The sequence below is a fragment of the Mercenaria mercenaria genome, chromosome 8 (genome assembly GCF_021730395.1).
Source record: "Mercenaria mercenaria strain notata chromosome 8, MADL_Memer_1, whole genome shotgun sequence".
Classification (NCBI taxonomy): domain Eukaryota; kingdom Metazoa; phylum Mollusca; class Bivalvia; order Venerida; family Veneridae; genus Mercenaria; species Mercenaria mercenaria.
The window spans coordinates 54801504-54828166 of record NC_069368.1 but is presented as its reverse complement, the minus strand read 5'-3'; the positions used below and the strand labels follow the sequence as shown (position 1 = coordinate 54828166).

The window sequence follows — 26663 nt, the reverse complement described above, 5'->3', positions numbered from 1 at the left end:
AAACGGTAATGTAGACAAATATGTGATACATTTCACATTTACTAATTAATTGTGAAGCCCAACAATTCACAATGGGCCTCTGTATCATAACATTGCGGAACACGTGTTAAGAATATGTCATTAAACAGAAATAAATCAAAGTATCTATTTGTATGATTGATGGCAAACTGGGTCAGGTCCAATCAAATGTATCAAAAATAATCTAGAAACATAATGCCGGGATGAATGAAAAAGCTGCATTTATATACAGAGTACGAATTGTCGGTAATAAGAATACACTATCAGGTTCAACTTGGTTATTAGTTCCTTCCTTGTTTGTTTTCTGAATAAACAAGTATATATCAGACTCAACTATTGTATTACCAAAGTATCTTATAGAATTTATTAAGTGGACATATTATTATTATAAACCTAGGATAAAACAAGATAATCTTAAAATAGAATTACCGTCATGGTCTTGTCTCTTTTGTTGGCAGATCAAATAAGCTTCCGTGTCACAAATTTTTATGTGCAATGTCATTCAGACAATTGTGATATATGCGGGGTGTGTCAAGAAAATTATTTCAAAATTTATCAGCGAAACTTATGCTGGTCGTAACTTAAGTGGTCAATGTCTATTAACTGGCTTTTACATATTAAAGAATTAATGCATTATACTTTACTTTTATTATTAAATATCTATTGTCATTTTCTATACATATTTGCATTGGAGATATTGTAAGCATCTCAAACTGGTACCAGTAACCATTCCATAATTAGATTAATTAGGTCATACATGACTGATGCTTACCTAAACGCCCGATTTAGGGTTCTTATGGTCATATGTCATTCTTAATTTGGCTTGTTGCCGGAACTGGGTTGTGTGATTTCGTTGTCGTCGTACCATTACGTGACAAATGTCATTTACATTTGGCTTATAACACCTGCGAAAGGTTTATGATTATGGTACACAGTTCTAAATTTAGCTCCACATAGTGTTAATGATACTGTGGTTCTTATTTGCTGGGCTGCTTATATTATATTTGCTTTTCTGAAAAGAGTGATTGTATAAACAATGACACATATATGAACATCTCAAGTCAATTCTAATTTCTTGAACAATTTTACAGATATGTTTTGGGAAATCGGACTATTTTATATCAAACAAAAGAACAGTTACTGATAGACTGGTTTTTTAGATAATACTGATTAGTCATTTCAGAGTAAATTATATACATGTATATACATGCTAAGAGCTTTTCCAGAACTATACTGCACCGACAAAAGTAAATGATTTTTTCTTCCAAAGAATTTAACCTAGTATGGTAGCAAATCATTCTTAAAGAGACGCTAGGGTTTGACAGATTGTGCTTGCATTATCGAAATGTGTAGTCCTGTTTGGCGTCATATAACCTATACTGTGTTGGTGCGCCGTAAAACCCAAATAAATAAATAAAATTATGGTATGATTCTACTGGTTTACAGCTTGTTTACTACTAACGTTGGTGTATTTGAGAATCGTTTCAAAACATAAAAACTTGTTTCCTATCACTGCTAAGAGCTTCTTTAATCTAATTTTTACCATCCAAATTGTATTTTCTTCCATAAAGCAATGTCCAGCCTCTAAATTCCATTTGCCATTAAATGTATTGGCAACAAAAGTGGAACATTTTCGTTATATTATTTTATACAGGTGTGAGTATAATTAGGGCTGCGTTCTCTTTGGAGACCTCAAAGATTATTTCTTTTTGTTACTTATGCTTGTAAGAATGTTATTAAAATCGGGTATATTTTTCAGGTAATTCTATCAAAGAACTAATTAGAATATAATATAATTTTGGCTTCAAAGTCTAAAGAGCAAGGTATTTGGCATTTGAAGCAAAACGCTGCGTCAAGCCTCAAATACCTAAATTGTATACGAGAAATAGTTTCTCTTTTCCTCGCAGATTTTAGATATATCTCAGTAAAACTGACACAAACAAGTCTATGTGATGTATTTTATACTTTGCTGCATTGCGATACCACGCCTGCATCATTTTTAATGCTGTTGGTTTTCCCTTTCTCGTTTTTCTTTGTGAATGTACCAGCTGATTACCACTGTTAACTAAAAGATATTAAATTAGATATTTCCTGGCTTGACAAAAGATAAAATGTGTATGATGTAATATATTCTATTGAATAAGGCTAACGCCTAAATTGTAAACAGTAAATAATGTGTATGTTTGAGATCCTGGTAAAGACATTGCTTCATTGTCAGAATTGAACCATGTAGATTCTAGACATGATGCTCACTGTTGTCAAATTGAACAGCTGAACTGTGAAACTGGGGTTTTGGATATTTCTGAAAGTGTTACGACAGTAGCTGTCCAGTACTATGAAGAGTTGAGAAACTTTTTTCCGCTTACAGATAATACTTTTTGAAATGGAAATTGAGATATTTTATAAATGGAGGTGCTTCTGTCGCCGAGTGGTTATGACGACTGATTTTAAATCACTTACCCTTTCATGCTGTAGCCTGTAGGTTCAAAACCTCACATGGGTGTGTGGAAGCAATCCATATGGAAGGTCATTAGTTCTGTCTTTGTCCCCGCCCGTATCTGACATATTGCCCGAAGAGTAGCCTGGCTCCAGTCCCTATGTTTGTTCTGTCATAGTTCTCATACATAAGTTTTCTTCATTACAGTGGAAGAAACTCCAGCAGGTTCTTTACATATTGACGTTTCTTATTGACCCTAGCTCCGAACTTAGATTAAGCCATCAGATAAAAAGGTGCTATTTTAGAGGCTTAACATTTACTTATAAAATGTTTGCTGTATGTATAAAAAATTAACCATGCAGCTAGGGAGCCGGGATACCCGGAGTATATTGTGTCGATGTGACTAAAACGCCACCAAAAGAGTAACAAAAACTTTGTAATTTTGTGTGATCTTATGTTTTATTGTAACATCGTGTTGTGTTGTACGGTATTACTGGGCGATATCAGTTAAGCTATCTATCTTTGTTATTTGAATCAAAGGCAGTCAAAGAAAATGTTGAAATATATTGTCAAGATTTAATTCGGATTTATTTTGTACACCAAAACAACAAACTAACGTCACAAAACAGTTAAAAACGTCCTCGTTCCTTCAATATTTCTTAATACTCTTGGTTTGACGTTTACTTTGCATATTACAAGACTGGAATAAAACAATTGTAAAACTAAAAAAAAAAAAATAACAACTAGCGGCTGCACAAACACATCAAGCATTATCCGGCTTTATTTGCAATTTCTTCTGTAGCTGAAATAAATTACAAATACTCGTTCATTATTATTCTTTGTAGCGTTATGGTACTGTACAGGGTCGATTTTAGACATTTGCGGAAGACAAAACGTCCCAAGATACTACTGTCCGAGATCTTGGCTTTTTATCACATTGCTTGCAATCTAAACTGGCGATATTGTATAAAATTTAAATGTGTATGGTTCAAATTATACATTGGAGCAAAATGATTCTTGCATAATTCAAATGTCGAACGATAATTGATGATACATCATTTCTTCGACAATCACTGTGAATAACCTTTGATACATTCTTTCATATTTGTTAAATAAGTATATTGTGTCTATAGCGGTATGCTTATTGTCATATATAGTTACAAACACGAATGACTTCTCAAGGAAAAGATTTGTCACTTAGGGTTTGGAGGTTAAATTAAGGAGATTCACGTAATCTTTTATCAGTACAATGTAAATTCATCAGAAATCTCAATTTAAAAACTTTGAATAACTGTATTGACTTTAGTTGAAAGGGCGTACCTTTATGTTGTTGACGTTTCACCCCTTTTGAAAACATTAATTTTTGCTAATGTAGTAAACGTATTCGGAAATGAAGCATAAAAGCAGGTTTCATTACTCGGATTGTTTTTCATTAATTTCTCGATTTACCCGCTTAAATAACGATTTTCATTTTGTTTATCTTTAACATTACTTTGAATTATAGATTTTATTAGTTTGTATGTATATGCCAGCATAACTTTGATTTTCTCCGTTCAAAATACCCGCAAGTACAGTCTTACAGCTGTTTCCCGTATCCGCGAAGATAGAGGATATTCATGCTGACCGTTCCATGGGATCCTTTAATTGTTTATTTTGTCCACACCATCTCTGTGTTTTACTTTGTCTTTGAATTTTTGTGTACATTTCAGTCATGTGCACATTCACACATTTACCGCTCTATGGTTTGGTTTTGTGTAGACTGCGTTCTTAGTACACGACTTTTCATACTAAATGTGTATCCACGATTTTTTTTAAAGCAAACACATTTCACTTATTTCTGATTGGTCGTGTTTAAAATGATCGAGTCAATTATTAAAAGTTCAAGACAGAGGGAACGATATGTCTGAATATATTTCAATTAAACAGACAGAAGATACTGTGTTGGAACTTAAAGATCGTTGCTAGACACGTCTGCCATCGGTTGTTAAAATTTCATTTCTCTCCCAGAGGAGTAGTTACAAGCCTGGCTTTCTGAATAATTTATTAAGAAAAAAGATTATACCAAGAATAGAAAATGGATTTATGAGCGGAATTGTCCTGCCTAAGAGTAGTTACTCCATATAATACATGGTTTGCTTTAGAATCGCTAGAAATAGGCCCTACCTAGATAATACCGTGATAAAACCTTTATTTGTTATGTTTCTCCTCGTCTGTTTGGTTTTCGTTCTTTGTCTGTGCGTTAGTGTGGCTGTTTATTTTGTATCTTTGTCCCAGTTTTTTAGTAGGCGGGTATAAGAACATGGTGAGTTAATAAACAATTACATATGTAACATGTTTTTCCTGTTTGATTTAAGATCCGATAGTGTAGACACCGGATACTGCCTGTCGAGTTAAAATTAGAAATTTGGCATTCAAATCAATAAATAATTGGAATTGTGATGACATTGCGTTAATCAGTTGTGAATACTATCTGTGTTCAAATGTAACTGATCGAAGATAACTGGACAGAACGCTCACAGTGCATACGCGGTCGACTTATCAGTAAAGAATACCCATTCTGTTTCGTTCGATATCACATTTAAATGCACATTTTCATAGAAAAGACATAACTTACTTGTATGAATCATGTATATTCTTTACATTGATGGACAACAATCATCGATTCACTTTTCTCAATTGTGTATAAACTCCATTTGTCGCATTACCTGAGAGATGCAGCTGTAGATTTGAGCTCGCATATACGTTTATAAATTACCTTCAATATACATGTAAATAGCTGATCTGCGAAATCAGTCAAAATTAATAGCAAATAACTAATATAATATCGCAAACAAAATGTCCTTTGCTAAAACAGGCCTTATTAGGTACACGGAGAGGTCTTTCTCCACCAAAGCTGGAAAGTCGCCATATAACCTATAATTGTGTCCGTGTGACGGTAAACCCAACAATAACAAAACAAAACTTATTAATATGACGTCCTTAATTCTATCTGAAACACCATATTTCAGAAATCTTCTAGTATGCTTTATAGCTTATTTATAAATAGTGAAAACCTTATGATTATACATACAACAGTCAATTCCATACTTGAAAGCAAAACACCGATGACTAAACTCCCTAATGAATTATCTATAATCGTTTCCGAAACATCAGTGACTCTGTAAAAGGGCTTAAATGATTAATAGTCAGAAATTGTTTCTTCAAAAGTCCTCATAGATTATTGATAGGACAAGAAGGTAACAAAGTTGCAACAATTTGCTCCAGCAAGAAATTGATATAACATTTAAATTATTCTGTCTGGTATTTAGGAAGCACGGAGATGAAATGGGTGACAATTGTTTGTACATACTAGTATAGTAAAAGGTGTACGCCGGTGGTTATAACCAAACAAAGTTAGTCAGACTGTGCAAATAATATTTCAGTATAGAATTTCTTCTCTAAATTGACAGACGTTTAAGTCTTGCTTCATAGATAGAGGATCAAATACACACCGTTTCTTAAACTCAAATAAATCAGTCCGTTTTCATTCTGATAGCTTCTCTAATTGCATTTCTGTCGGTTTTTATATGTGTATGCCTTTGATGTTAAGTATGAAAATTACCATAATGTTTATTTAATGACAAAGATAAAATTTCAAATAAAAAATAACGAAATTTAATAAATAGCAAAACAATTTTACAGGATATTCAGTATCATTCCAAAATATTTTCTAATTACCGTTATGGTTGAGACAGCAGAAGTTAGTAGTAAAAAACATGTAATTTTTCCACCTCTATATCACAGTGTGAAATATAACCATCTTTTTTCCATTTAATGTTTCAATCCAATGTGCCTTTTAGTTATAGCAAAATGAAAATTCTAAAATTAACCAGGGACCAAAGACTGGTTACTTCTGTGATAATTAACAAGGCAAATATGAGGATTGAATGGCTCAAGTCCATTTACAAACACGCATTGCGCTACAAGCATTATGTTTACATTCAACATCAGTTTGGTGTTATTTATATTTAGATGCATTGAACATAACAGTATTTTCTACATCGTAAAAGCAGTTCGTGTCAATGACTCCAAATTATATTTGACAGAATTCCAGGCTGTTTAGTCAATAATAGAAGCATAATTTCCTATCATCACTGAGACAGACGCCATTGTTCTTCCCAGGAGCTTGATAAATTAGAGTTTTCCGTACACTGACGATACCGTATGGCTATAGGATATATTCTTGGCTAGTTGATATCAAAGCAGAATACTAACAAGTCTGCTTGTGGAAAATTTTGACAGAAGCTGTACACGTAGAAGAAAAACCACTTCAACTAAACGTTATATTTTCGGAAAAAAATCTAATGCCACAGTCAATATACATCAACTTTAAATTATTCCTTTTGAATACATGTACAGTTATTGACACATTTTGGCTTCTGGTATGATGAAATGTAAATAGGTTTTATATTCCTTATGTATGTTGACATATTTCTATCACGAGATAGCTAGGTAGCTATTACAATAATATTAAAAACTTTCCAAGAAGTTTGTGCATTTTTCCGAAAACAGTTCAGCAAAATGTAATACTTTCTAGATATTTCATTTGTTTCCCAAAAATATTTTAGCGCAAAATTTCGCGTTAGTGCTTGAAACTGCCACGAGATGCTTGGTAGCTATCTCGATAATATCTTAAACTGTCCACAAAAGTTGTGTATTTTTCTGAAAACATTATCGCAATATATTATTGTTTTCAAGATATGCTTTTGATTTCCAGGGAATTTTAGGCTACTAAGATAAAGTTTTCATAAAGTTCGAAAGTAGCGAGATAGCTATCTTGCTAATTATTTATATAATAAATGGCAACTGTGGGCACTTAAGCAAAAACTATCGAGATACTTATGTAAATTATAGCAATAACTATTAAGATAATCTTTTCAGAAAACTTCGCTTTATCGAGATAACTTTTTTTAAATATTCGTGGCAGACATATGCCACCATACTTTTGGATAATGTGTCGTGATTTTGTCGGGTAATCGCTCATTGTAAAACTGTTATCTCGATGAGTCTAATACATCTGCTCATAGACATGTTTTCGTTCAACGTGATAGTCCTGAACGTGTACTTTAAATTGGAATGAAATGAAAAATGTTTTCAGACAAATCTTTGCAAAACACTTCCGAATCAATTAATAAGGACAAAGTCTCTTTCAGAGAACAAGAAACATTTTAGTTGAAAACTGATTTATTTCTGATTTTGCGTCAACAGTACTCATTAAAGATAAAATATGTCTGTATTTCCTTTAATTATATTTCATTTAACATTTTGTTCAAACATATGATACTCATCCCACACAAAATTGTTAGAGCCAAAAAGCAGTAACTGCATTTCCGGTTCACTATACCGTAATAAGAGGAAGTAAGCCAAATTACATTGTAGTAAAAGTCTTATTATCTAACATTAGACGTAGGCGAGATATTAAATATGATACTCATTATTTCTACTTATCTATCGAGGCAGACAAGGAAACAACAACATGTATGACTTTAAACCTTGCGTCAGTTACACTTAAAATCTTATTATGGAAAATTTTCTGTGGATGTACATTTGAAAAAATAAACTGTATTTTGTATGAATTTAGTTTTTGTTAGGTGTAACGTCACATCGACACAATTATAAATATGGCAACTTACCAGCTTTTGATGGTGGAGGAAGACCCCTTGTGCCCCTCTGAGCATTTTTCAATCAGGGGCGGGCACATTGGAAGAACCACCGACCTTCTTTAGGTCAGCTGGATAGCTTCCTCACATGGAACATTCTGAGCCTTAAGCGAGGCTTAAACCAACATCGGTGAGAGGCAATTAATTCAAAGTCAGCGACCTTAACCACTCGGCCAGGGAGGCCCCTGTTTATGATATTAATTATTGTATTTACTACAGTATTCTTAACATACCCCTCAAAGGCATACCCTGTAATTTTCTTTTCAAATAAATTGGCTTCTTGGTATATCCCCACACTCTCCCTTGAAGCCATAACCTTTGTAAAATGAATACTTCATATTTCAGAACGATGCAGCTTTTCAGGGGCTACACTATATTTTGAACATTAACAAATACCTCTACCCAACCCTTTGCCGTCATGTAATGTATTAGATATATAATGACTTATCGCTTTAGAACTACGAAGCTGCAGATTTCAATAAAGCATTTTCTGGTGTATATTACGGTGTAGGTTAATTATTTGTGTCAGCTCTCCTGTAATTACAAAATCCGATACGTTTAAATCATAGACAGTCACTTCATTTTTTCTGTGGAAATGAAAACTTTAATAAAGTGTAACCTAACAGAATCTTATTTCTCGCCTTTGCCTGAAAAAGTGTCTGCTCATTAAAGATGAACAAGAGAAAGAACAATAAGTGTTACAGAAAACTGTCATAAAATATAGTAGTCTTACAAACATTGTGAATAGCACATTGTCGCAGAAATGCTAGTAAAAGCATGCATGCGGTCTTTTTAAAGAACTCGGATATATTAATGTATGATGCAAAACGAGAAAGAACTTCAGTTACGTTTTCCCCTTGTCCGGGGTAGTATTTATCTTGCTCATGCTGCAGAGACAGACCGGTTGTATGCTAATTTATGTCTTACCTTATAACAGGAAAATTTGTAGTTGGACAGGGAACCAACGTTGACATTAGTATTTGCAAGCATTTTTTGTGCATCCTCTTATTTTTGAAGTTAGTGCACTTAGATTACACCCTTTGTATCATGCATATCTCAAAACATATTTGACCTAGAGTAATCAGAAACCATAGTTTGTTTCCTAGTATCAACAAGAAACAAAAAGTCATGTGTAATACCTTGATTCACAAAGTGGTTTATAGCGAATGTCATATGAAATGTATCTTTAACTGGTCATGGACTTTCTGGCACGTTGTCAACTTTTAAATGAAAACGATAAGCAAATCCGACAAATTAAGACTTGATCAATGCAGCTAGATATAACTAGATATAACTTGTGTCTCCGAATAAATATCAGTTTTGTGTTGTTTAAATACAACGCTGTCCGACATGAGTACTTAAGTGCTTTATTAGAAGCTCCCTATAACGATGTTCTCTGAAGAAATACTAGTAATAAAATTATAGCTCAAACAGAAATCAATTGCTTGCATTTTCCCAACAATTAGGAGGAAATAGATGTTTGTTCCGGCCGCCAATAATTTACCGGTGCCTATTCGTGCCAAATAAAGACGGTGATTATTTTATTGTATAACCAGTTCTCTTTTCCCAATTTATTATTTGATTCCTTCTGTATATATATTTACTGTATATTATCAGAACTGGCATTGCAAACCTTTATGTTATCCTCTTTACTCGCAAGTCTTATATATCATAATAAATCATTAAAAGAAATTGCTTGAATGCAAAGCCAAGTATGATCATATGTCGTTTTTCCTCACTATTAACATAATACGGAAAGTTTTATTAAATATTTCAGCTTCCCTAGTAATTCAGTTCAAGTCAAGGCAAACAAAACAAGACGTCAATCTCGTGCTTTCTAAGCATTAGCATACAATCCAATTTGATTGAAAAATTGAAACTTGTTGAAACATCACATGTAACACCATTGCTTATCTTCTTAACATGAGACTGTCACGAATACAGAACATTAGCGAGAGGTTAATTATATCAAAGCCATAAAGTTAAGTATAACAAGGTGTTACTGGAATATAGAATCTTTGATGCTTTTTTGTAAGGGTGCCATTATTTTTATTTTTCCTGTTTTCTTGAATTTTGTAATGTATTAACTCGTTGATTCCACTCCTACATATACTACATATAAGGGATTACCAGTTTGTTACATGTATGTCCAAATGCATGTATTTGTAGTTTAGTAGTTTATGTTACAACAATACAAGGCCCTCATTGCAGGGTCACCAAACAAGCACTATGTCGTTCACGTCATTGCAAATTCAGACCTGTCATTGCTTGTTGTTTTTTTTCCATATTTTAAAAAAGTAAATCACACTATATTCAAATTAAGTTAGTGAACCAACAATTCATGGCACAGTCCTACTGTATTGAACTTGTGTATATATGGAAGTTAAATATATTTCAAAAGATAGACCCCTCATTCACAAAACATCCTAGTCGTGAGGGTGGATGTGAAGATAAATTTACTGAATTTGTTTGATAATTGCTGTAACGTTTTGAATATCAGTAATATATAGAGTTTGAAAATAAAACTTCAGTAAAACTTATACATTGTTGGATAATGCAATACATAATTATTACGATGAATTTCAGTCATATGACCATTTAATCTAAATAAGGTTATTGTTTACAGACTTTCTTGAAGCCGGTCAGTTTGTTTACTTAAAACCTTCTCCTTCATCCGAAGATTTCTACTACACGTGTAATGTGTGCTGATCAAGCAATACGATAATTATTGTTTTCAATTTTGCTTTTAAAGTGTACTCTAATCAGTTTTCCGTATCGAATATTAATATACAGCTATACAACGTACGTTTGTAGTATTATTCCATTTCAAAGATATTTCCACTCAAGAGTATGTCAAATAGAACGCCACTTAATCTCAAAAAGCTTTTAAGCGAAGATGGAACTACTTATCTACCCTTCTATTATGTCGTTTAGTCGACTTCATAATTGGCAACTACAATCAACGTTGTTCAAAAGTACTCAAGGTATATAGTTAACCCAAAAAAGTCGTCGGAATCCAGGCTTGTCCGTTCATGAAGTATTACATGTGCATGCAACAAACATATTAATCATTCTATATATCAACCGGCGTTGTATCTAGCAAAATAAGAAAGATACAAATCAACAAACCAAGACTACATATTGTTGCCGAATAATTATAGTTACATATGCATGATTATATAACACTGCAAAATCACAAGTAGCAGGTGTTTTGTAATATGATATAATGGTGTAATTTAAAGCTTTCTTCGCAAATTTGATTTGATAAACCGTAATGGAATTAATTGAAACGTTCTTTACAAACCTAATTTGATAACTCGATCTGTAAAATCATGTTTTTACAATAACGGCTGTTGGATCTATATAGCTCCGGGTGTCTCTTTTTAAGTTAACACACGATTCAATATATTCATCTTACAAATTGAGATTTCGATTTTTTGAATGCACATTTCAAAGAATAATTCTCTTATTCCCAAGTTGCGTCAAACACATACTTGCAAGAATTTATTTCAAGATTATATATGATTGACTAGTCGGAATAGGCTCTTGATATACAAGTACAAACACTTCAGTATATCTGATGTACGTTATTACCCTGGCTGCAAGAAATTGCTAAATCTATATCAATTGAAATGATCGCAGTATATAAACTATACAACACATCTTACAGATATATGTCGATGTTATTTCATGTACCGTGATTACGTAGTACTATTTTTTTTATTAAAGTGTCATTCTTTGCATATACATTTATACAAACAGTCATTTTTAAACAATTAAAATAGAACTATAAAAAGGCTATCATAAAAGATGACATAACGTAACATAAATTTTATTCGTCTTAAGCGATACAAACAAAAGATTTAAAAACAGTATATGGTATGGTTAATAACATGATATATTCAATGTGTTATTAAATATTAATGTTCAGTATAAATCAGTAGTAATAAATAACATGTTAATATATCCATGTAAAGATGCGATTTAATCAAAAGAAACATGTCAATATAAGACAGTTAAGATGCGAGAATGTATTCAAATAATTAGCAGAACACAGATGTACATATTTAGACTAAGAGCTACGCAAAATAGTCTAATATTAGATTGTCTAAACTTAAATGTCTTAGTGATGTATGGTGCAAGTTTAGTCAAAGTATTCTTATTTGTTAAATTTAACAATTCCATCAATTTAAAAACACTTAGATTTTCATAGATATATTGACTTATATATTTTTTCCTAATTCAGAAAAAAAATCTACGTTCTAGAATGAAGTGGAACTTGTCCTCAAAATCATTCAAATCACAAAAAAAGCATGTTCTTCCCTGTCTGTGTCAGAATGGGGTTTACAAAATGTCTAGCTGTCGTGAGTGCTCAATCGTATTTTAGGATTAGCACTTCTATAGTTTATATTGTTCAATGTTTTTAAATAACTTTCGGGTACCTGTTCAAGCTATTTGTATATGTACAAAGACGGGTGGAAATTCGTATGTTCATTCATTTATAAGTGTGTCTTTTAGTCTTTGCCTTAAGACGGTATAAACTGATCTGTGTTAACTGAACTATAGGGAAAATCCATACGTCACTAAATCCAATTTCGTTCAACAGATTTCTCACTTGTAGGGAGAAATTATACAGTTCGTTAAGTCTAACTGACGTGACAGAATAGTTGCTAATATACAATTTTCTCTTCTTTAACCCTTACCCTGCTAAATTTCTATAATGAACTTGTCCATGTTTCAATTTGGACAGAACCATTAACTGTTAAAAGGGGTGTTCGCTGAAAATTTACTGACTGAATAGCGAACAGTGCAGACCATGATCAGACTGCACGGATGTGCAGGCTGATCTTGGTCTGCACTGGTCGCAAAAGGCAAAGTCACTTCGTCGCGTGAGTGGAACGATGCTCTATCTACCATTTTTTAAACGTGGCGAAAATCGCTTCCAAAGTTTAACTCTCGTCTACTTTCTTTATTTCTGGGCGAAAATGATGATAAATATATCTACTTGTTCCTTGCGCTTAGTTCTGTCAGACTGTAAATGCTTTTAAATACATTTCGTTTTTACTTTTCTGCAATTATACATTTTTCACTTTGGAGATAGAGCAAATCTGACAAAAATAGAAAAAAATGTTAAAGGTTTATTGCTCTATCGGGAGATAGAGCACTGTGAATTTACAAAATTGGACATAGAGCAAGATAATATTTTATTTAAATTGTATATTGAAAATAGTGCGAGAGCTCTTAAACAGTAAAGACAGTCACAGTTCTCATTTTGAAATTAAAGTAGGAATGGCTTTGGCTTTAGTATCATCAAACTGACACACTATCATAGGCCATATTGCAACTTTCAAGATTTTCTTTGAGGAGGAGGACTCCAGTTGCATTATTTTTGGCACGCACGGATATCTGGGTATATGACTTTCTTTGTGTCAACTGGATGGTTTCCTCACATGAAAAAATTGCGGTTTCAAACAGTGGTGAGTGGCAGGTGTTCAAAGTCAGAAGATTTGAACTGATTTGCCAATGGTTTTACCATGCTGTCCGTATTGTTCAGGGTTAACTGAACTGCTACGCTATAAACATAATTGGCTATTAAACTAGGCACATTGGTCCTACTTATTTGCAGATGGGTATTCGTAAACCATATCGTAGTATTGTGTTAAACAGCAACAAAAAGATTTTGAAGTTTAATTACTCAGTAACCGCAATAATTATTGTCAGCAATGAACAAAGATCTAAAATCTTTTTAGTCGTAACTATTCTATTTGCCAAATACAACTAGCTTTTCATTACACTGAGTAAGATTTCCCGTGTTTAGTTATTAGTTGGCATTAAGTTATACATAATACATAATACTAAGCATTATAACAATACCTAATTACATTGTCTTTGCAACTAAATTTTTTCATTAATAACTGTATTATTTCACAAAACAACAGTTTTTATATTATGTTCAATTTTTGCATTTAACTGTACTTGTCAGTCATACCAGTTCTCTTTTACACAACACAATCAATGTTATATTCATGTCTCTTTTTAGGTGGATTGTACGGCGTCCATCGTCTGTCTTCCTGCGTCAACATTGTACTTAAACATTTTCTCTTCTGAAACTACTTGTTACATTTATACCAAAACTTGGTCAGTAGAATTTTGGGATAGATCTCTATAAAGGTTGAACAAATGGTTAATCTTGGCCCCTTTGAGGGCAGCTACTGCCAGATAGAGCAAACAAAGTAGGAAAAACATTTAAGGAACTTCTCATGAACCGCTTAATGGATCTTTATCAAACATAGTCTGTAGTATCATTATAACATCCTCTCCCAAACTGGTTCAGATCGGACGATTGGCCCCTTTGAGGGATTATCAGAGCTAAAATTAGAAATTCCCTTAAATGATTTTATCTCATGAACCACTCAATGGATCTTCTTCAAACCTGATTTATAGCATCATTATAAGAATCGTCACCAAAATTGTTCTGTTAGGGGCGCTTGGTCCCTTTCAGGGGCTGTAAGAGTTCAAAATAGAAATACCTTTAAACGACTACTCATGAACCATTTGATGGATATTCACCAAACTTGGTCTAGAGACCAGTATAAGGTCCTTTCTCAAATTTGTTGGATTAAGGGCACTAGACCTAAAGCTACAAATGCCTTTAAATGACTACTCCTCAACCGCTTGATGGATCTTCATCAAACTTTTATTAGGTTCTTTAACTAATCTATTCAGTTAGTGTGGCCTCTTTTAGGGGCTGCTAGAGTTGCAAAATAGAGATACCTTCTTACTAAATTCCTCTCTAACTCCTGAATGGGTCTTCATAAAACCTTGTCCGGAGCATCATTATAAGGTCCTTTACCATGTTATGTCTTATATCAAATCTATTCAAATAGGGACACTTTGGCCCTTTTAGGGGCCACTAGTGTTGAAAAAGAAATAACTTTAGATGATTTCTTTCGAAGGTTATGTGCTTTGATGCGTGACAGCAAAATGATAATAAAAAATAATGAACAGGCTAAAGGATTTTCACCAAACGTAGCTAGAAGCAAAGTCAGATAGTTTAGACTTTCTTAGTTGAAGGACTAAGGCCCATTTAGCCCTCTTGTTAACTTTTCACATAATTCTGACAATTAATTTAAGGCTCAAAAATATTACATCGTAAATAATATGTCCCGATCATACCTTTCATACTAATCTTACTGTATATATTCCATTTAGTTTCTGCATGTCGTTCTCAAATCTGGTGGCATACATTTCAACTTAATACTGAGTATCATAACAAGAATTCATAGCATTTATTTTGCAACTTAACAGTTGCAGTCACAACACACATGTTTCATATTCGGTAAGTTACATCATGTGATACTTAATTAGTTTTCGAATGATTTTGATTCACACCAACCATTTGTAATAAGTATTGACTACTTAAAATTCTAAGAAATACATATATATATATATATATATATATATATATATATATATATATATATTTTTTTTTTTTTCTCTCACAAACACAATCGTTATTTATAATCATCACAGTTTCTTCATGTACGTACTTTTATTTAGTGACTTGAATTTCAGCATTGTATTCCTTGTTTGATATTTGTCCTTGTTTTTCAAGTATTTAATTTTCAATTTTCTCTTCTGTCAAGGGTTGCAAGTTTAACGATAGGATTTTTGCATCTGGAAGTAGGGATATTGTACTGCCAGTTCTTGTTGTCATACGAATACTGCATTCAGCAAAATTTGCATAGCTAAAAAAAAGTGATCAACAAGAAAATTAGTTGGAGCCTTACTGTAACTTTGTAAAGTAAAATATGTTCTGTTTTTGGTTTTATTTCTATTGCTCTTAATAGACAATAACTTATTATCACAAATTTGCTTCTCGGAAACATGTTTGCAAATACCATTGTTATATTCAGTGGTATTTCTTAAGATACAGCTTCAGAATGACGAAAATAGTTTCTATCCGAAATACACATCAATACAGGTCTGTTGCAAATCTTGCATGTATTTTCTTGCCTATAGCTTAATTGACAATGCTATATGTTCGTAAAAGTAATAAAATGATAAAATAACCTGTATAAGCAATCTCACCTATGCATGTCGTGTAGATAGGCATTCTAAGTATATTTCAAATATGCTACAACTATGCCTATCCGCCATACTTTGTTGTGATCACATGCATGTAACTGTGCATTATATTGGTTAAAATGGAGTTAGAGCAATTCTGGATTAAGTTAAATGGAGATAGAGCACTCCTTTACAAAGTCTAATGATGATCACATGATGTTAATTTATGTGTATGATTGGTCAGAATAATTTTAAACATTACAGTGCTTTAAGTCCTGGAGATGGAGTACTTTAATCGTTACTGTTACATTCAAACAGAGGACATAGAGCAAAGTATTACGCAGGATCTTTCTCTATGACGTCAAAAGTTACGTTTTCTTGCTCCAGAACGATAGAGCTCGGCGAGACAAACAAAATGATGTAAAAATCTCATTTTTTTCAAAAAATGGAGATAGAGCACTATAAGAATCAGGCGACGACTTGCCGCCAGCAGGCTTAGGGTTAAGGTTGTTTTACATAGTACTTAATAATCCTTATTTTACGTCCAATAGATTAAAGGCACACGCCCAGATTCTCCTTAAAAGTCGACATTTTAGCATTAAAAGTCCATTTTAGAAATATTATGTGTACGCGTTCTATACATTCGGAGTTTGAAAATCCCCAAGTTTCGCTTGAGTACGACTTTTGTCGGGACAGTTGTATCTTTTGTAAATGACTAGAGAGATCCAGTTGCTTTACAGCATTTACAACAACAATGCATACTATGTTTATATTGAACTTAAAATTTGTCCTGTCATAAATAAGCATAAAATCTGCTTTAAGAAAAGTAGATAAATTCAAGTAATGATCAAATATTACACTAAATGTGATCTAGCGTAACCTGTTTAGCACCATCAACTTCTCAGACTATTTACATTTTTTACCAAAATGGTCATAGTTCGTACAGTAATATATCTAATTAGAGTCTCATCAAGTATTAGAGTTTCATTAAATATACATGTAACAAGATCGATCAACTTAATATTACATTGAGATATTGTGGCTGCTGGTAAATGAAAGATAACATAAAGACAATACTGACTGAAAAATCTGTCATCTTATACTCTTTATTTTATATTTCAGTGTTGGGTTCCCGTGAACACCGTTACGATTATTACCCGAGTCCAAGACCAAAGTTTTTACCTGGAGGATCCAACTTCACGTTTCATCAGGGCGATACAGCAACATTAACTTGCGGAGTGATGGATTTAGGAACGAAAACGGTCAGTATTTGTGTTATCGACTGTGATAGTGATCCAGTCAACCAAATGATATAACTTTAGCATTTTTTTTTAACTCGATAAGATCAATACTTTTGTCAACCTTCTTATATACTGGTACGCAATATTGTTCGAACCCCAAATTATGCAGACAGACATAGGTGATCAAATGGCTCAGTAGAAAGCAATGGATTGGTGTGTTTACATATTTGTTTTTCAATTTTACATCTATTTGAATGTTCTTTTCACTTACATAATTACAAGAAACTAATCACTAATTGAGCCGTGCCATGAGAAAACCAACATAGTGGGTTTGCGACCAGCATGGATCCAGACCAGCCTGCGCATCCGCGCAGTCTGGTCAGGCTCCATGCTGTTCGCTAACAGTTTCTCCAATTCCAATAGGCTTTAAAAGCGAACAGCATGGAGCCTGACCAGACTGCGCGGATGCGCAGGCTGGTCTGGATCCATGCTGGTCGCAAACCCACTATATTGGTTTTCTCATGGCACGGCTCAATTGTCTTTTTACTTAATCACTGTGTATGTATCCGACATTTGGTCCATATTTGAATGCGTTTGTCCAGTTATTCACTTATATTTGATAAGCCTGATATTTGTATATTACGTATAATGCTTCGGGACGTAACGTGTACTACCGGTAAAAAATATTATCATGAAAATTTTAAAAAGCCTGATATTATGAAATTTATGTCAATTGTATTTGATGACATTAACATACCTAGGCTAATGGAATTTAGTAGTAATGGGACAATACATCAGCGGCCAATCACATTTAAGTAACATTTTATTGCATGTGTTATGCTAGAAATCTATTCAAGGAATAAAAAATAAACATTAAATGAGCCGTGCCATGAGAAAACCAACATAGTGGGTTTGCGACCAGCATGGATCCAGACCAGCCTGCGCATCCCGCAGTCTGGTCAGGCTCCATGCTGTTCGCTTTTAAAGCCAGAAACTGTTAGCGAACAGCATGGATCCTTACCAGACTGCGCGGATGCGCAGGCTGGTCTGGATCCTTGCTGGTCGCAAACCCACTATGTTGGTTTTCTCATGGCACGGCTCAAATAGTGTTACACGCGTTTCAGAAATGTATGTAATAAACGTTCTTTAATATGAAAGTGTTTAACAATCTGAACGTTTCAATAAACGTATAATTTTTAGTTCTAAATCTGAAACAAGAAAAAGTGTAAGTTTTTAAAATGGCGTATAGCTTCGAAATTAATTAATTTCCAACCAACATAGGCAAAGGGAGGTTATATTGATTTTCTAATAAATTTCGGTTAAAATAGTATTGTCCATGCAAATCTTTGAAAAACGTAACATAAAGTCTTTATATTGTAATCATTCCGTAGACAATGTATATTTATCAAATAATACTTCTGTAAAAATAGCTATATTTAAAATCACTTCCGGAGAAAATCTTACATTTTGTAAGTGCTCATTGAACAAAACTATGTGTAAATGATTAGATGTTGAAGTATCGAACAAATTAATTACTAGACCAAGATCAGGTTAAGCACTGTTAATAAATATCTGGACCACTTAATGACTTCTCTTTTAAATAGCTTGATGCTAGGAATAAGGAGTGAAAAAGTAACTATATAAAAAAAAAAGGTACAAGGCCAGTAAAAGATAGCATTCAGTTAACCAGAACAAATAGTAAATTTACCTTCATATTGTAAGTAACGTCTCTGTTGAAAAAAGAGAGAAGAACAAATAATTGTTTTTAAATTAAGACGAATTTGTATATATATAAAATTATACTAATTTAAAAACAGTTATTTGTTCTTGTCTCATTTTTCCTATATGAATACATTGAATGGCTGTACAGAGATTTCTTATAAAAAAACTTAAAAACAGACTTTTATTAAAATACATTGTGGTTTATTTCTTCTTTTTAAAACTTTTTTATAGTTCTATTTTTGGCCGCATAATGTTTTAAATGATAAATATATGCTACCTATAGCTTAAAATATTTTTGTAATCAATGACTTAATGCTACCTAGCTACTCCAGCAAACTTGTAGTCAAACAATTATCAGGACCTGTAGAATTATTGCTCAGATCATGTGCACATACTCGTCCGAATGTATAGATAAACTGCTCAACATATCATACAAACATATGTTAGATATCATAAATTTTATTCTGAATGTCTTATAATGGTGGTTGCAGACTGACAAACGAAGCTGTTCCATTTTCTGGCATTGATAATGTGATGTTATATATTTTCTTTTTGATTGAACGAGCTAAACTTTATACATTTAAACTACCAGACGTGTTCCTGCAGAATTGTGCGTTATATAATTATTCAAAACTATGCGATATGTATTGTCTCTAAGTTATATGGCATGACTATTTCTCGGACATATATTAGTTTTTTTTTAGTAATTGAGAACATGTTTTTTATTCAATTACGCTGTTCATTCTTTCTGCAAAATTAGATAAGAACTTGCTTGCAATTGTCGAATAACTCATTGTAATGCAACTAGGTCTGAGAAAATTGCGATTATTTAAACATAACGGTGATAAAAATAGAATATTAAATTTTGTAGTTTGGAAAATCATATTCAGAGTTTTAGTATCTTTATTTGATGGGAGTATTTGTTATATATTACTTATATATTAATGCAAAAGTTTTCCAAAACAGACGCTTAGTTATTACTGAAAGGTAAACCCTAAATAACTGTCACATAACTGTTGGTACAGCTCAGACAAAATGGAGTTTAAGCGTTACCTATTCCATTTTAATCATTCTGTTGCAGTACAGACGAAAGTCATAATATACATAAAATACAGACTTTATTGATTTAAGATTAACATGTATCCATTTATTTAACAAATAACAAAAAATAAAGGCAAAAAGTTCGGCAAGCAAACCACATTCAAAGAAGAGCGCAGCCTCTGTCATTCAGCAAGAAAACCTGAATTAAACATTCACTTTTCCTGCTCAGCTTTTAAAATGCAGTTTGATCTTATCTGTGCAAGCTTTAATTTTAATTTTACAGAATTTCTTGCAGCACACATAAAATACATAAAAAAGTGATATAGTGCCAGCATGTGATTGAACTAAAATGGAAAATTGACAACACAGTTTAATCCGGCATTAAATGAAGTTTCTAAGAGTAACACAAATACTTGGTGATTGTATGCAATTTATGTGCTCAAGTGTGATGCAGCATTAGCTTATATTTGTGAAAATTACCGTACAAAATAGTTTTAAATATCTTTTAGAAAATTGGCACCAAAACTGATACAGCAGATAGAGCTGTGAATATTTTGACCAGTTGGGATTTCTGTACTACCAAGCGTCAATTCCTCCTCGTTACACTAGGTGCTATTAGCAGAATGTTCCCGGTGTGTAAAACAGATCTTTTAAAAATTAACATTAGAACTAAAGGCGGTAAAAGCTTTTTACAAAAATAATGTCTCAACTAAAGGGGGCTTGTCTTTTAGAATAAAAACAAAAGATTTCGCTATAATCCACCGGCAAAGTCGCAACACGGAACAGATACAATCATAAATGTTTGATCGTTGTGTGTGTAATTTTAGAACATGTGCAGTTACAAATACAGTGTTCTATCATAATTAGGCTTATTTTAAACTGTTTGTTTTCACTGCTACAAGTATATGACTGAAAAATTGTTGAAAAAGGCGCAAAACAAACTTTTTTGCTACTCAGTTTTCTGGCCTCTACTATGTCTCTAGTTATATGCTATATAACCATAGTACACATAAGTGATAATTCTTTCTCTAAATATTCCAAATATATCCATATAATCAATTTACAGTCTTAACTCTGTGTCAGAAATCATTGCAGCTCATTAAAAATAAATTGGTAGTCCTCCCATGTATACTGAAATATCCTTACCGCCGCCCTCTGCTCTTGAATTCTTACTGACGCCCTCTGCTCCTATATCCTTACTTACCACTATTACCTTCTGCTTGTAAACCTATACTGACACCCTCTGCTCAAAAATCTATGCTAACTTATCCTGACTGGCGACCTGTCCTTCTAACTTACGTTTGGTCATCATGTATTATATATTATCATTACAATTTTACATTCAAAATGATTGTTGATTAATATTTAAAAATCATACTTTCGTCTTCAACTAAACAGCAGTGTATGCTGAATAGTTTGCAGTCTTAATATTCATGTAAATATAATCTATACTGCATAGCAACCGCCTCGGTAGCCTAGTGGTAGAGCGTCCGCTTCGAGTGCGTGAGGTCGTGGGTTCGATCCCCGGCCGCGTCATACCAAAGACGTAAAAAATGGTACTAGCAGCTTCCTCGCTTGGCGCTCAACATAAAGGGAATAGTGCTAGGACTGGTCAGCCCGGTGTCAGTATAATGTGACTGGGTGGGGTATCATTCCACGTGTCTACGTGACAAAAAGCGCAAATATAGAATATGTTTGTATTAATGTATATATAGATAAGGATCATAATGATACGGCGGGTATTCATCGAAAACATATTTCTTCAATATGAAGTAAAGAAAAAAATAAAACCCAACATATCTACATGACAAATTTTGAAGTATACATGTGAAGCTAATCTCACATATATAAATACAGAAACAATCAAAAAAATAAAAACTTAAAAAAAAAATACAATTTAAAGAAAAAATGCAGTCAAGCGGTGGGAAAGGGGGCCTTGAAGCAGTAATAATGGGAGGCGTGATATTCCAGTGAGGCAGCACTATAAAATTGGGCAATGTGCTCATTGCTACAAATAGACACCGTCGTTTATATAACTGAAAATATTGTTGAAAATGACGTTAAACCCGAACACACACTCGCACACACACTGCGTAGCATCTCTCAAAACATTATAAAAATGAATAACTTCCCTGTATAATGTCCAACGCTATAGGTCTGTAGATCAGGGTACATGTCATTCGAAGAAAATGTGTGTTTAAAATTTATTACTTTTTGTCATTGTTTCACATAGATGGTTTATTCAGTCTAAAATTTCGTTATCTAACAGTCGGACGGCCGTCCATACGTCGTAAGTTAATCACATTGTTATGATATTGTTTCAAATTTATATATTGTATTACACGTACTCTTTTACTAACACATCTTACATTCAAATTGCAGATAATACTTTGTTATGGTTATTTGACACGCGAACACTTGATGTGCATTAAATATGGTTTTTATTTTGTTTTGCAATGATACATTTATTTAGTTTCTGCCCCTTTTTCTATAATGTTTAGTTTATGGAGGAATGATTTGATCTGGTGTGTATTGCTACCCTGTAAGAAACCCCACCACTGTTATTTATCCTTTTATACTTCTATTTCTATTCTTTTATTTCTTTAGAAGTTTATCAGAAGAAACTGTCCTTTGACATATTACATATTTACTGCATTTATGTTGTATTGTGTTGATTTTCAATTCTATTTGTGACGTTCTAAAAAATCAGACTTATTTTACTGACAAACCACGCAAATATTTCTTGATTACGTCTTGATGTACATGATATTTATAATTTAGACCCTAGGTCCAACTTCTTGCTTTGATGTCCTGTCCGATGATTTTTATTACCCTTTAATTACCCTTGTGTTGTTGCAATAGCTTCAACGCCAGTCAATATTCAAGATCAAGGTCAGTTTGAAGATATTAATTAATTCTCATATGCGAAGACTGAAAAGGACACATACCTTACGTCAGTTCTCTCATGTATAGAATTAAACGTTTTTTTCTTTCACATGGTGTATTATTCAAAATTGATTCAGATATTGTATACCATGTAAAATATGATGGAAAAAAAACCGCCATTAATATGAGGATTGGGGAAAATTATTTACCATTTGTCTATCTGTGTGTCTTTCCTGCCGTCCGTCCGTCCGCCTGAATATCTATATATGTTTGCATGGGCGTACGTCTTTCCAGAAAGATATGTCCTTTCGAAGGATTGGTTCTACACGATCAGATTTCAAAAGAACGTGGCATAAATAACAATCATAACAAGATAATGTGCCGTGTGCAAGGTCCAATGTAGGATTTTTGCTTAAAGATCACACTCCGTGCCCGCCCTGTCTTCCTTTATGCATATATGAGCCGTGCCATGGGAAAACCAACATAGTGGCTTTGCGACCAGCATGGATCCAGACCAGCCTGCGCATCCGCGCAGTCTGGTCAGGATCCATGCTGTTCGCTAACAGTTTCTCCAATTCCAATAGGCTTTAAAAGCGAACAGCATGGATCCTGACCTGGATCCATGCTGGTCGCAAAGCCACTATTTTGGTTTTCCCATGGCACGGCTCATATGTATATTCGAATAATTGATCTAAACATTCACCATCGGTAGATTACGTATCGCATAGCCATAGTCCGCTAGCTTAAACTTCAAGGTCATACTAAACGTTAATTGCCGTGGCAAACGCTGGTGCACCTGTAATATATAAACTGTAACAGCCAACTGGCAAGAAACCATATCAAATGCTTTTTGTAATGCTATAATTTGTTCAATTTGTTTTTTATGGAAGTAAGTATGAAGAGGATTTAAAGAGTTTTACTTTTTTGATATACTGAAGTGTCATTTAAGATTTTGGAATGATTGTTTATAGCCAATATATCCCCCGCTTAAAAAATAAACTTTCTAAACTTTGATTTTCAGAACAGTCGGTCGTGAAACTAATTGATATCCATTTTTTATGCAAAATATTTATACTGAGAATAAATTAAATATCAAATAAATGTCAAAGGCGGTACATGTTTTGATATTTGTACAAAAATACTGAAAAGGACCATTTTAATTGTTCGCGATTTTGCACATCCTTTAACCACAAACTCTTTAATAAAATTCAAGGTTTATATTATTGATACCATTATTTAATTAGGCAGTGTATATGAATGTAACAATATGAAAACAAGAATGTCGAAAATGAAAATGATGCGCATCAAATGTGTGCTTTCAAAACTGATCCTCTCAATCTTTGGTGATCGAGAACCTCAATTAAGTACAGAGTCTTATGCATGCTTCATATTATCACTGATCTACGAAATGAAAATGGCTGTTTTAAAGTGATTTCATTGTGTCTTTAATCAAAGCTAGCTTAAAAGGAAATAGATATGTGTGCATATGGTATAGAGTATATGTACGTATAGCGTATGCACTATTACTTTGTTTCATTTTACTTATAAAATGTTGGAAATTTGCAGGTATCATGGCGGAGGGATTCATCACTACAACCCCTTGCAATAGGGGAGATGATTTTTTCACCAAATACAGACTATAAGATACACCATCCTGAAAACTCTTTTTATTGGAACTTACTCATTAAAAATGTTCAGCCCAAACACGCAGACACCTATGAATGTCAGATCAGCACGGGCGACAAGATGAAGAGACGGATGCATTTAAATGTAATAGGTAAGTTATTCCAGGATAATTAAATATGTCCCTTGAGAGACTGATGTATATATATATAGTCTTACCTAAAGTCGCAACGTTATTGTCTAAGGATAATTGTTAGAAAACCAAAATAATTTTGTTAAATAACACACAAAACTGTAGATGGTGACAAGTTATGTATAATCAACCAGCTTTTGTACAAATATATTCGATGTGCATTGAAGTGCTTGCAAACTCTGAAAGAGCCGACTTAAACGTAAAAATATGGATGGATGAATATTCAGACAAAATAATATGCCTTGCAATTCATACATTTAGCATAATGAGAGAGGTTGTTCGGGCACATATTTTTGGAGCATACTTTAACAAGAGTATAAGGTATTTAAAATCAGAAAGTTGACAGTTAAGCAAAATATAATGTTATGTACAAACACACAGTATTCATATTTTAGGAAAATAGCGGATGTAAAATGATACGGCGTGCGACAAGATATTTAAATGCTGTCCAAGATCGTAAACGTGTTGATATCTAAATATCTGTATAATCCCAGAAAGCAAATTCGTAATATAACCGTTAAATTTATTAGAGCGTAAAAATTATGAAGGTGTTTTCTTAACTAATATAAGGTATTAAAGTTTTAAATTACATGTATACATCTTAAACATTAAAATTGAAAACAATTTTCATGTCAGTTAGGTATGATTTTATTAGGACCTGAAAAAAGGCGGTAAATTGCTTTATCAAGAGTAAATTTTGATCTAAAACTGTCTAACCAAGATATTAGATACGTTTTATTTGCAAAGGACACGCGAACATGTTTAATCAATTTTAACCCTAAAACCGCAGACATTTGACCGATAAGGAATTGAATATTACAAAGTCAAACAGTCAATCTTATTTATTTTCTTTTTGCAAGTGTTTATTGTACCATTTAAAAATTACGATTTGAGATATTTTCCACATTATCCTTGGTTTTAAAAGATAGCGTAATATTACTTGTCAGTTTCAGTTTATAAAGGAGCATACAAGTTGAAAAAAAGCCTGAACGGATTTGTTAGGAATATTGTTACTTGATTGATATATTATAAACGCCGTTGTGTCTTTAAACGAATAAAAATGACTGCAGTGAATAATAGCCAGTATTTAGTTCCACAACCTTTTAGATATTAAATGATTATTTTCAAAACATTTTACTACTTCATTCGCATAACAGAATCAAAAGATTTTTTTCATACGCTTGACTCTTAGTTTTGACATTTTTTACTATTGACACGAAGCCCGAAGGTTTAAGTTTTTATAAATAATTACTGGTCGGTTTGCTTACACCTTTTCAATATCAATAATGTGTTTCAAAACTAAAGAAAATACTTGTTTCATCGTTCCTTTACGTTTACAAAACAACGCCTAAAGTATGTGAGCAATTTACTGTGTAAGTATGCAAGTAAACGTAAATATTCCAATATAAAGATACTCCTTGACACGTGTTAAACACCTGTACAAGGAATACTAACGGCAAACGTTTAGTACTAACAGATGAAATGCAAGGGAATATTAAAAGAACTTAAGTTGTCTGATGTTATCAAAAATGTTTGATGTTACCTTTGATTGCAACCTTAAAAGTCTGTAATGCATTGATAATGTAAAAGACAGGAAAATTAAACAGGTTTTCTCTTATCACAATATTCTGAAATAGAATGATTGTACCGCTGCACACAAAACGGAAATACGCATTTACTCGTGTTACAGATGATTCTCGTCTCATGTGGGTGTTTGTTAATGGCTTTGTGGCTTT

General features: G+C 33.0%; 1 protein-coding gene across 5 annotated transcripts in view; it reads left to right on the top strand.

Annotated features, from left to right (window-relative positions):
- Nucleotides 1-26663, top strand: part of LOC123566305 (roundabout homolog 2-like) — a 306048-nt gene that overhangs the window by 257301 nt on the left and 22084 nt on the right. For all 5 annotated transcript variants that reach the window (XM_053550016.1, XM_053550017.1, XM_053550015.1 and 2 more), the window contains exons 4-5: nt 17344-17483; nt 24678-24888. In XM_053550016.1, the coding sequence (XP_053405991.1) occupies nt 17344-17483; nt 24678-24888 (351 nt within the window). The remainder of the gene's footprint in view (nt 1-17343; nt 17484-24677; nt 24889-26663) is intronic.